Genomic DNA, 11,916 nt, shown 5'->3' on the forward strand with positions numbered 1-11,916 from the left:
TATATTTAAAAGATCATTTTAAGAATCCTAGTTTAAGTATGTTTTCCAAAATAACTAATACTGGGAAATTTAGTCCCTTTATTACTTAATACTGAGATCCCAACTTCTTTCCTCCTAGTCAATGCTATAATTTCAGGTGACATAAAGAATCTTTTACGCCTCTCAGCTTCTAATAAATAAGACAGGTAAGTGATCTGTAAGTTTCAAGGGTTCTCAAATATAATTTTATTAAAAAAAATTTGCCACATGACTTTAGTATGAGAGAGAGGAAAAATATTTTCATTGCATTAGCAGCCTCACAGATCTTTTTTGTTAATATCAAAAGCACTAGTTTGCAATATGAACTAATGGAAAATTGTTAAATTCACCTAAAATAATCACTTCTTTTTTTGATTTAAATAAGCCCTTTTAAAACCTTGACTATTTGACTGCTATTTACTTAGGGGAGGGGAGACATGGAGAAGGTGACTGTATGAAAATATATATATAGGTTTTTTTTTTTGATTGTACAACAAAAATTCCCTCCAAGGCAAAAAGACATTATGCCAAGTTCCTCCCAGAATTAATGTTTAGGTTTAAATTATAAAGCCCAGAAAAAAAACGGAACCACTAATAGACCCTTAAAGCTCGTGGCATTAGTCGATGATGTTAGGTTATGTAAATGTTAAAACTGAAAAACCTTTTGCTGACAAAAGTATTTTAATGAAGGCACTATTAACTAGACTCTCTAAACTGAATTTAAAAAAAAAAAAAAAAAAAAAAAGCCTTTTGAGCTGTATGACATAAATTCCAGTCTGAAAGAGATTATGCTTGGGACAATTCTGGGATCATGAGACCTCCACCAGGAAGGGTTTACTGCCTATCTTATTCCTTTCATTTTGCTTTCAGGAAGGTTTTTAAATATTGAACCCAAGAAAACTCTTAGCTACAGACCAAAGAAACAGTCTCCTCTAACTCTGTCCACTAAGTCCAACCTTGGGCTCCAGCTGCTTTGATGGCCAACACCATTTGCGGTTTCAGTATCCCCACAACGAGCAGGGGTTAACTCCACTGTCTGGGCTAACTCCACTGTCATCACCCAAGTTTCCAGGCACACGCAATTCTATGAATAGAGTAAGAAATACAGCCTAGGTGAAAGAACGCTAGCCACTGATTTCAGCGGCTGCCAGCCAGCTCGCTCCAAGTTGCTGAAAGCTCTACTCTGGGTAATGAGGGCTGGAGGCTCAGCACTGTGAAGAATTATCCATTCAATGGTTCCAATGATTGCAGATGGAGGCCAGAGCCTGTCCATCTCAGGTGACAGTCTATGTCACCTACATGAATGTCAGGTGATGTGTCCATGTGGAAACTCGGGGTCCCCAACACCCCACGTGAACCGAGAAAAAATAAGGGTGCTCATTATTCACCTTCAACTTTCTCCCTCCCCTTCAGCCAGGGGAGGAAGAACAGCAGATCCAGGGACCACACCTAACCCTTACTTTGCAGGACTTTGTAACAAGAGGAACATTCATTACTTTTTACTTCCATTTACATAGATGAAAAAGAGAAAGAGAGAGAGAGAGAGAGAGAGAGAGAGAGAGAGAGAGAGAGAGAGAGAGAGAGAGAAGGTAGTTACACCTCAGGTGGAATATAAGAAACTGATTTCCCATCGTAAACTATATATGAACACAAATCAGTGAGCACTTCTCATGTCTCCTGAGCAACTACCTCCCGGGGGCTCCTCTCTGAACTTCCCAGGGAGGAGTAAGAACCAAATGGTCTCTCCCCAAAACAGATTTTAGCTAATAAATACAGCAAAGTAAGTGAAAAGTACTTGAGTTATTCTGCATCTTCTTCAAGACTAAAAATTTGTACGTTGTGTGACATGTCCCCCTCATTTTTCTTAATGATGTTTTTATTATTCTTTCACTCAATTAAAGCAGAAATGGATATTGCATCTTCTGACTGTATAATTGTTATTGTAATCTGTTTTCGATCACTGCTTGGGAAATGGGTCCGAAACAACATAAACTCTCCACTGCCTCAGAAGGCATGTCATTTTCTTTTACTACGACACTTAAAGAGACATCTATCATGCCGCTCTGTTAGCATCTTTGGGTTATGACTAAAGAAAGCTCTTGTTCTGTTAACCAAAAAGAAATAATAATAATGTTTTGAGAACACTGCTATTTGAAGAGTTTTGATATGAATGCCTTTTCCTTACAAGCTATCAATTTTTGCTTTTCTTGTAAGTTATGTATAAATAATTGGAACCAACGCAAGAAAAACATGCAATTTTAATATGGGGAATAATCAGGAAATTTGAAAATCAATCTTAGTCAGTTATAAAAGAATGGATACACTTGCTTTGTAGCCAAAATTTTTTTAAAAAGTAAAAAATATTTTTAAAAGAAATAAAAGATATCTGTGTTTAACATTATGAAGTTAAAGTTGTTTCTATGAAAAGTGAAAATCACCTCTGTCAGATCTTAGTGCTTTGGAAATCATTTTCTCTAACTAGAGTCTCTATTAATTTGTTCATATCTGTGCAAGTCTTCAACAAAACAAAAAAAGTCACTGAGCTGCTGTGCACATTTCAATAACTGTGCAACCATCAGTAGGCACCAAACATTTACTCTGGTGTGAAATGCACCCCTTTTCATATACGGTAGCTTGAAGAGTTTCCCCTTAACTTTTTAATCTTTTTTGTTACATTATGCTATAGTTTAACAGCCCACTGTGCTAAGGTAGAACTCCATTCCAATGATAAGGCAACTAGTTAAGGGCAGAACCTAATCTGCCTCACCCACTAACCAACAGTAATAATACTGGGAGCAATTAAAATTGAAATATACATCCCCCAGAGAGTTTTACTACCCTAATGTGTCATAAACACAAATAATATTCTTAGTACAGTATAAGACTGCCATAATTTGCTCATAACTTTATTGCAAGGTTCAAATTCTTGAAATTTCTATTAAGGATTTTTCTTCATTTTAAGCATTTGTCAAACTAATAACTATAATAGTCACTAGTTTATTTAAAAAATTTTTAAAGGTATACACATCAATTAAAAATGTTAAAATACACACCATAAGCCCAACTGCCATAATTGTATATCTATGGCACATTTACTCCATTTTAGGTCATTTTTACCTGGTTAATAAAAAATCTGGAATAAGTAAAACTTTGCAAATGAGAAGCCAAAGACAAGTTGTAGAAGACTGTTTCTGATGCAGCCTTTCACTGCCTCGTAATTATACTGATTTTACCACAATTTTTAAATCACTTGCTATTAAACAGCAAAACAATCCTGTGAATTGAAAGCAAAAAAAATTATATGTATAGATGGAGTTCCATGATTTTGAAAACTCCACCATAGAGCATTTTTACATAAACACTATATAGCATGAAGTCCCTGTGGGGCTTGTTTCATGTAAAAGAAGAAAATAAATGTTTGGTTGCTCACTGACTTCAGAGAATCACACACTATAGAGGCCACATCTGTACTTTTTTGGAAATCTGTAAGTCCTCAACTGCCTTTGGTTTTAACTCATACCTCAATTCCACTCAGGGCAGTCTACTTTGACTCTGAAATATCTATCACATTATCCGTAAGGAGTAGGATGATGAATCCTTTGTATATAAAAATCAATTTTTAACACATAGACATTTCCAAACCTCTGCTGCACCTTAAAATAAAAGGAATTCACGGCTCTCCACATTGACACCCTAAATTAAGGATGGAGAGCAGTGGTAATTGGAAGTGAGAAAGGCCCAATACAAAGTCAGCAGAAGGAAATCACTCATTTTTAAATCCCTATAAAGAAAACAAAAGGCAAACTCTCCTCTTCATTTTTTGAGCTAAGCATAAATGTCTCCTACTTGAAACCATTTTCAGTTCTCTTCTTTCTTTCTTTTCTCTCTCTCCCTCTCCCTGTCCCTTCCTTCCTTCCTTCCCTGCTTCCTTCCCTCCTTTCTTTCTTTCTTTCTTTTTTTCCAAAAAGTAATGAGTTAAAATGTATGAGTTAGATCCAACATTTCACTGCTGTTCTTATTCTTGGGGAGTTGGGGGGGAGGGGGAACTTGCTGCCAAAGCTTCAGAAAAGAGAGTTTAGGCTGCTAATTTTCCGTTCACAAAATCTAAATTCCCCTTATGCATCTCACACAACTCACGAAATAAAATGAAACAGTATTATATCACTGCAAATTGAGACATTTTTATCAAAATAAAGAGTGATGATGCCAACATTTCATTTGTCATTTCCCACTTGTCACTTTCCACTGACAAACTGTTACACATACAACTTTTGTCAAATGCTCCATCCTTAAATATGTTCCAAAATGCCATTGTATCTCAGCATTCATGTAAGGAAGATAGTAAAACTATGTCACCACACATTAGTTACATAGGTTAAAAAAAAAGCCTACTTATTAGGTAAAAGAGTATAAATAACTTTATTTACATGCTATGTAAGATAAAGTTTGGCTTCTTGAAATGAAATGAACTATGTACATGTTTTTGGCACCTAATGTGAGATTACTAGTTATAAAAAACTTTTTTAATGATGAGAAATTGTCATTTTGCTCTATACTGTAAACATAAAGTTTTCTACCTTATTTTCAGTCAAAAAAAAAAAAAGAAACCTAAAAACTCTAAAAAGATGAAAGAAAATAATGTAATTTGAAATTCATCTAACTCTGTCAATGTCTTTTTTATTTATATATCATATAAACTGTCTCCACATTGAATCTTAAAAAAAAAAAAAAAAGAGTTTTAAATTATCAAAGTAGTACCACCAAATTTGACTGCTTACCAGATACACCTTGTCAGATACACCAAATAATTACCATGCCTTGCCTGGAATAAAACTGATTTCCATATTCTTAACTCAAACTTAACATTCTTAGATAACTAATGAATTATGATTAGTCTGTTTCCCTCCCTACAGAGATAGATAGGCAAAATATATACACACATTCACACAAGGAGAAAAGAATTAACAGACTGATGTACAGACTGATACTCTTAGTCACAACCCCCTGAAAAAAGAGGATACTGCTTATTGCCTGCAGTGGTTAGAAAACAGATGCCTTAAGGGACATCTATGTAGTTCTAACACACACACACTCACACACACACACACACATTTCACTGCAGATGATCCTGAATATATAATGGTCAGTGGGGTTTCTACTGATGGAATATAAGGCTTCCAAAATTACTCAAAACATCAAATTATGCTCAAGACTTTGAGGGGCGGATACCCTATGTTCTGTTTAATGTGTATGTTCCATTGCATATACTTTTTTTAACCAAGTATATCTTTATTTTAATAACAGGCCAAGGACTGAAAACACTTTAGAGAGGGCTATTTTTCTACCTCAGCAAAACTACAGAGGACATGCTAGACTGTTGGATGACCCCAAAGCCTAAGTTCATTCTATTCAAAAGATCTTAAACCCTTAAAAAAAAAAAAAAAAAAGTGGAGTACAAGACCGAAATACAACCTTTTCACTTTTAAAGTAATAACATGAGTCTTCCCTACAAGCATAATGGTATAACATCCTAGGTTAAAATGAATTTAATGAGTTTTCTCCATTTTGCCTATGTTGACAATACGTTTCAAATTTCTAAATATTTTATACATTTCAATAGGTCACTATCTATACTCTTTCATATCTGCCCTCCTTTCAAAAAGTAAAATATCTCTCTACAACTGCTCATATGGTGACTACACCTGACCTGAACTGCATTTCTTTTACTCTTATCTAAAAGGAAATGTTCCACATGCAGACAATTAAACTAACTGTTGTTGTAGACAGTGTTCAGCTCTAAATGAGGCCCTGCGCAACAATCATGATCACATTTGCTTCCCTATTTGAGTACATCAGTGTGTATTGCATAATGATTTTTTTCCCCCTTGCAACAAGACAGTTATGTTCTTGAAAGGGCTGCCTGGTAGCAAGAAGAATAGGTTTACTTCGGGTCAAAGAGTTACAAGATAACTTCAACAGACAATTCTTCAACAAAATTAAAGTTATTTTAAAAACTAATTTTTCCCCAAAAAGCTAATTTTTTTCAAAAAAATCAAGATATTCTCAGTGTTTAAACATTTTTCCTTGAACTCTAGAAGATTTAACACAAAAAAAAGTCATCAAAATTCATAAGAAAATGAAAAATATCAAAAAGATTTCTGATGTTTAATGCCTCCTATCAGCAAATACACCATCTGGTATACTCAAGCGCTGTTCATTCAGTTTAAATAAAGCTGTCTGAAAAGTTCTTCTTTAAGCCAAATATTAAAAAATGAAAATGCTTGTGTTAACAATGAATGAAGCACAGTAATTTATTGCTATTAAAGCACAACTGGCCAGCGCCTTTCAGCAGTCCAGGAGGAAAGCAGAATGCCTTGCTTCCTCTGGAAACTTGATTGGCATCACTTTCATTTTATGCTGTAGGTTGTGTGGCTGAAGCATTACATACAGCAGAACATTTTAGGTACTTATGCTAATGGTGGTAAAAGAATCATGTGATTCTTATATTCATCATCCTTAATAATCTTTTCTTTTTCTAAATCTTCAAATAGATCTGTAAGTTTTAATCAACAATTTCACAAATATAAATTTCCCCACCATTAATCATCCTTTTTCAAAATCCTTATGGAGTGAATTACTAGCTGAGAGAGGACGCCAATTCTAGTAAGTGAATGTTACCCAGCAGGGATATAAAGCTGTCAACACCATGGTGCTCTTGCTTGCTCTAAACTCTCTCCCAGCCTTCATATGTTTTTTAAAGAGATATTAGCCTTTTTTTCTTTCCAGGACCTTCTATAAAAGCTGACTGTCATACACATATGAGCACTTATATTTTATTACATACATGCTTTAAAACCCACTGCTTAGAAGAGAGCAAATATAGCCTACAAAGTGTTAGAAATACAAAACAAAATTGATCTACTTTCTAATAGTCTTCTAAAGCTAACCACATTGTAAACAACACACTCTTAAGTCCCCTATTAAAACAGAACCCTGAAGACTGTGACAGTGTTTCTACCACCTCATCTAGTCAAATCCAGACACTAAAATTATGTCTCTTTTTTTTTTAGTTCTCATCAAAAACATAGCAAATTCTCTCTCTCCCTAAAAAAGGTAGAATAACAGCAACAGAATTAGGGCAACCAATGCATTCAGAAGCATTTATTCACCTATTTATCAGAAGCAGTAACATAAACTGACATTTTATTGAGCAACCAATTAACTTAATGATTTCCCCTATTTTTAGGGGGAGAGCATTTAAAAAGAGAATCACTGAAGACTGACAAATACATCCTCCCAAATTTTGAGCTCTATTTTTAAAATATATATGATTATAGCCATATTTATAACATTGACAAGACCGCAATAAATCTGAAAATGGTAATAAATGATGCAGAGCTACAAATATTTTTGTAGTTTTCTATACTTATTATATTGCTTCATAAAGAAAATTTAAACAAAAGGAGGTAGGGTGATAGAAATATAATCTATTTTGTATTTACTCTATGTTCTAAAAAAAAAAACTTATTTCAATTATAAAAGAACCGCTAAATAGAAATATATTTTAAACATTTCTAAAATTTAGAATGTGCATTTTTAAAAAGGCTTTGCTTTTCTCCAGTCTATATACATGATTAAAAGTCATAATGAAATAAAATTATTAACATCTCAATGTACATTTGGAAACTATATAAACTTAAACCCACAAAATAATCATTAACATTCATAAGAAAACTTTGTACTATTGAAATTTTACGTTCTAAGTTGTTATATTTGAAAGCTTTCTAAATTAAAATCTTTCCAAACAATCTATTAAGTTCTATCAAGTAAAATCTTTCTTATAAAAAAATCTTTAAAAATCCACCATAGGTAAACTATTGTAACCGCTTTACTGTTAAGTATCATAAATGGTACTTACTGAGACAAAATAATGTCATCTTTATTTTCAGTTTGGGAAGCAGCTAAGACCTTTGATATTACTAAATTAAGTTAAAGCTCAGAAAAAAGTGACTATACGAGCTTGTCGAAACAAATTTATTATTCCTCACCAAGACTTAATAATATTTGTCTATATCAAATTTATGGTAAGTGGCCAAATGTGAATTATAGTCTCAGAAAATATGAAAAGTAACCACTATTTTACACTGAGGGTATCCCTAGGTCAACAAAATCAGGCAGTTTCCTTCAGTAAGATATAGGGGAAAAAAAACTTTTTGTAGGGAAGCACGATTGGTAACCATTACATTCTAAAATGTTTAGAGACTTCTTTCAATTTAGTGAGCTTAGAAAGCAACCAAAATTTCAGTCCAGGTTTTTTTCTTTAATGCATAAGGCCACTTTGAGAACACATCCTCTCCAAGGATTTCCAAAAGTTTTTCAATCCAACATTACCAGCACTTATCATAACCATCTCACATTGGGTCCCACCATATTCACCATGTATTTTTCTTTCTTATATGCATATACTAAAAAATGATCCGAAAAGTCCGAAGTTATTGCTTCAATCTCAAGACAACACATTAATAAACACTATTTCTAAAAAGTGAGTCACAAAACTATCAAGTTTTCTTTTGCTTCATTAAAGTATATCTTCAAGTCCCTAAAATGAAAGATACATAAGCCACAATCTATGGTCAAATAATTTAGTTAAAGCTTCTAAAACTGAGAGAATGAGTGCTTCTCAAGGGAGATGATTAATATAAGGAACTAAGGCAAACCATCTTGAATGTCTACCATGAAGAAATAGTAATAGCAAAATAAGTAAAAATAAAAACCTGTTCTTTTATAAATTGTCTGTTGTCTGTTTATAAAATGTCTTTAAAAGGGAGTGGATATTTCGAATTAAGGCTTTACTTGGAAATACAAACTATGGCTCTTTAGAACATGGGAATTTATCACTAACTTTTGCCAGGGTTTTGTTTCATTTCAGGCTGGCTAATATAAGAATTATATTAAACAGACTACTACTGAAAATATTAGGGGGGGAAAAAACCTTTAGAAGCAAAAAAAAAAAGATTAAACTAGTAATTTATGTCAAACACAAAAAAACCGTATGCCACGTAGAACTGTGCATTTATATTTAAAAACAACTAAGGAAATGTCATATAAACCTCAAAATATTTTAATAATGTTTAAATTTCTTGCATATCTTTATTTTATAAAATTACTTTCCCTAACCACTTTAAAAGAAAATGGTTGTTTAAGTAGCAAAAACTACGAAAGATTTTAAGTAATATTAAATTCTTGGAAAGAAAAACAGCAGGCAGTCAATAAGACTACTATGCTATTTTTACCTGTTGTGCTATAATTCATAACAAAGTTACAAATGCATATGACTTTAAACTTTATTTTTTAAAAAACGGTAGCATTAAAGTCTCTAAGGGCCTGACAGATTCGTAGTGATTCCTTATTTCCCACTTGAAATGTGGCTGGAAATATTCCCAGTTGTTAATCATTTGTCTCGAAGCACTGTCCTAACTACAAAGTAACACCAACACTTGCTCCTGTACTAACCTGAGCATTAAACATTAGTCCATAAAAGCGAACGCACCTAAACTTCATCCCTACAACAGATACTCTGGGGCAAGGCAAAAGAGTTAAATCACTAAAAAGCTCTCTAGGAAAATCTAGAAACAGTTAGCTGGCTGTGACATAAACCTGCCAACACCTCAGCACACAGTGGCAAAGTGCCCAAAAAATGCCACCCTCCGGGTAAACCACTTTCTTGTTTTAACTCGAGATGAAGCTACCAGTTGCAGAGGAAAGGCGACGGGGGCATTATTTGGCAACCTGGAATTCACTTCCTGTAATCCTACACCGCGACATCGCCTAATCAACCTGAACCCTGACACCCGGGCCTTTATCACCCGGCCGCGGGCTGCGCGCGCCTCCCTGCTCCGGGCTGTTACCTCCCACGGCCTTGGCCACGGCGCCGTTGGGCCTCCCGCGGGCTCCCATGGGGCTGCCGTTCTGCTCCAGCCGGGCCACCTTCACCGGGGGAGGACCCTTGACGTCGGGGCTGCCGCTCCGCCGGTCGGGGCTGTCCCGCAGACACGGGCTCTCGCTCCGCCGCTCCATGCTGCTCCGACTCGGAGACAAAGTTCCCACCGGCAGGTCGCAATAAAATGCACAGGGACCTAGGGAGGGGGCGGGGGGGGGAAGGGGGAGGGAAAAAAAAGAGGGAAAACCGCTCACACACGTGATAGACGTTTAGGCCAGTGGCAGAGCGCTGCACCAAAGCCACACAAACTTCCTCCCACGCTGCCCGAGGGGCCCGAACAGGGAAGCCGGTCCCAACCTTACACTGGGCGGCCCAAAGGAAACCCAGAACTTGGGGTGCCGCGATTCTGCCCAGTCGCTGCTCCCAGAAGTTAGCTCTGGGTCACGAAGTCCGCCCAGGGCGCCCAGAAGTAATCCATTCATTGGGACAGGGTTGACATAAACCGTTCTCCAGTGCGCCGACCTTGCTGTCGGGGGGGGGTCAGGGCTGCGGAAGGAGTGAACTTCCTAAGAAGACATCTCACTCACTCAAAAAGTGGGTGCGGGTGTACGTAAGTCCATATGAAAACAAATTAACCACAAGAAGAATGCGCTCTGAATGGCGGAGCAGTAGGCAAAGGCCTGCCAAAAAGACCCTTGAATCCCCGCTTTTTACCTTTGCCGAGCACGTCCTGGGACACACACACACTCTGCACAAAATCAACCCTGATTCCACATTAATAAGCATCTCCAAACACTTGGCGGTATTCATCAAAATAACCTCAAGCGGGGTCTACAATCGTTATTATTTTGGAAAGTTCTCATCTTCATCCGATCCTGAGTGATTTTTTAAAAAGCTCTTCCGCATAAATTACAAAAGCAAAATCATTTAAATTATTTGGTGCGGGAGCAGCCTTCATCAACCCCAATTTTAAAATCTCTCCAAAAAGTTTTCTCCTGGGTCGCCTGGCTGGCAGCGCGCTCCTCGCGGAACCCGCAGATCTCGGCACCCCCGGATTTTTGGGGGGCGGCGGCGGCGGAGGAAACACCTGATGAAACGGCACTCACATTGTCACTGACATCCCCAAGAAGCAGGAGGAACCCGGCACAACAAAGTGCGCTGGGAATCCTCGCGGGCGCTCTGGCCGTGGGAGAAGCCGCGTGGCCACGGCTCAAGGAGACAAGGTGGGGGTGGCAGAGGAGAGGTGAGAAGAGATGCGAGTGATGCAGAGACAGAGCGCCAGGGCTGAGGGCGAAGGTTCCGCCCGGATTCCCTCGGCTGCGCTGTCTAACGAACAGCGCGAGAGCTGCGGGGAGGGAACGCAGCAGGACCGGGGGCTTCCCCGAACTCCGGAGCCTGGCGCGGGCGCCTTCGCGCTGAGTACTTACTGCTCACAGTCTGTCTGTAACTTGGCTGGCTGGGGCTCTGTCCATGGAGCAAAAGTAGAGAATCCAGGGTGGAAAGTTTCTGGTGATTTGCCTTGCAGTGTTCTCCTAGTCTTCCTTTTTCTTTCCTCCTCTCCCTTTCCTCTTTCCCAGGTCCAAACGTTTAGGGTCCTGGGTCAGGGTGTCTTCTTAGTGCGGCGATGGTTGTTATGATGATGATGGGGGGTGGGGGGAGTAGAGGGAGGAGGAGAAGAGGGAAAGGGGGGCTCCTCCAAAGGAACACCCGAGCGAGCGCGGGAGGAGGCGACAGAGGAGGGGAGAAGAGAGAAGGAGGCTGAAACAGCCTTTTCACACCTTCGGGAAGGAGACCCGTTCTGGCGAGAAAGGGCTGAAAACTGGGAGGCGGCGGAGGCGGGCCGGGGCTGCCGCTTCGCAGGGCGGCTAGCTCGCGAGGAGGCGCGGCCGGAGCCGTGGGGCCGGTGCCACCGAGAAGCGAGAAGGCGCAGGGACCTGGGACCGCACGCGGGAGGAAAA

General features: G+C 38.1%; 1 protein-coding gene across 1 annotated transcript in view; it reads right to left on the minus strand.

The window, feature by feature from the left end:
* SATB2 (SATB homeobox 2) overlaps positions 1 to 11,916 on the minus strand; it is a 189,364-nt gene that overhangs the window by 177,237 nt on the left and 211 nt on the right. Inside the window, 2 exon segments of the mRNA XM_007469194.1 lie at positions 9,927 to 10,154; positions 11,386 to 11,916. The exon segment at positions 11,386 to 11,916 is cut by the window's right edge and continues 211 nt beyond it. Of these exon segments, the coding sequence (XP_007469256.1) occupies positions 9,927 to 10,095 (169 nt within the window). The 5' untranslated portion in view covers positions 10,096 to 10,154; positions 11,386 to 11,916.

Source organism: Lipotes vexillifer, unplaced genomic scaffold (genome assembly GCF_000442215.2).
Source record: "Lipotes vexillifer unplaced genomic scaffold, Lipotes_vexillifer_v1.1 scaffold648, whole genome shotgun sequence".
NCBI classification, from domain to species: Eukaryota; Metazoa; Chordata; class Mammalia; order Artiodactyla; family Lipotidae; genus Lipotes; species Lipotes vexillifer.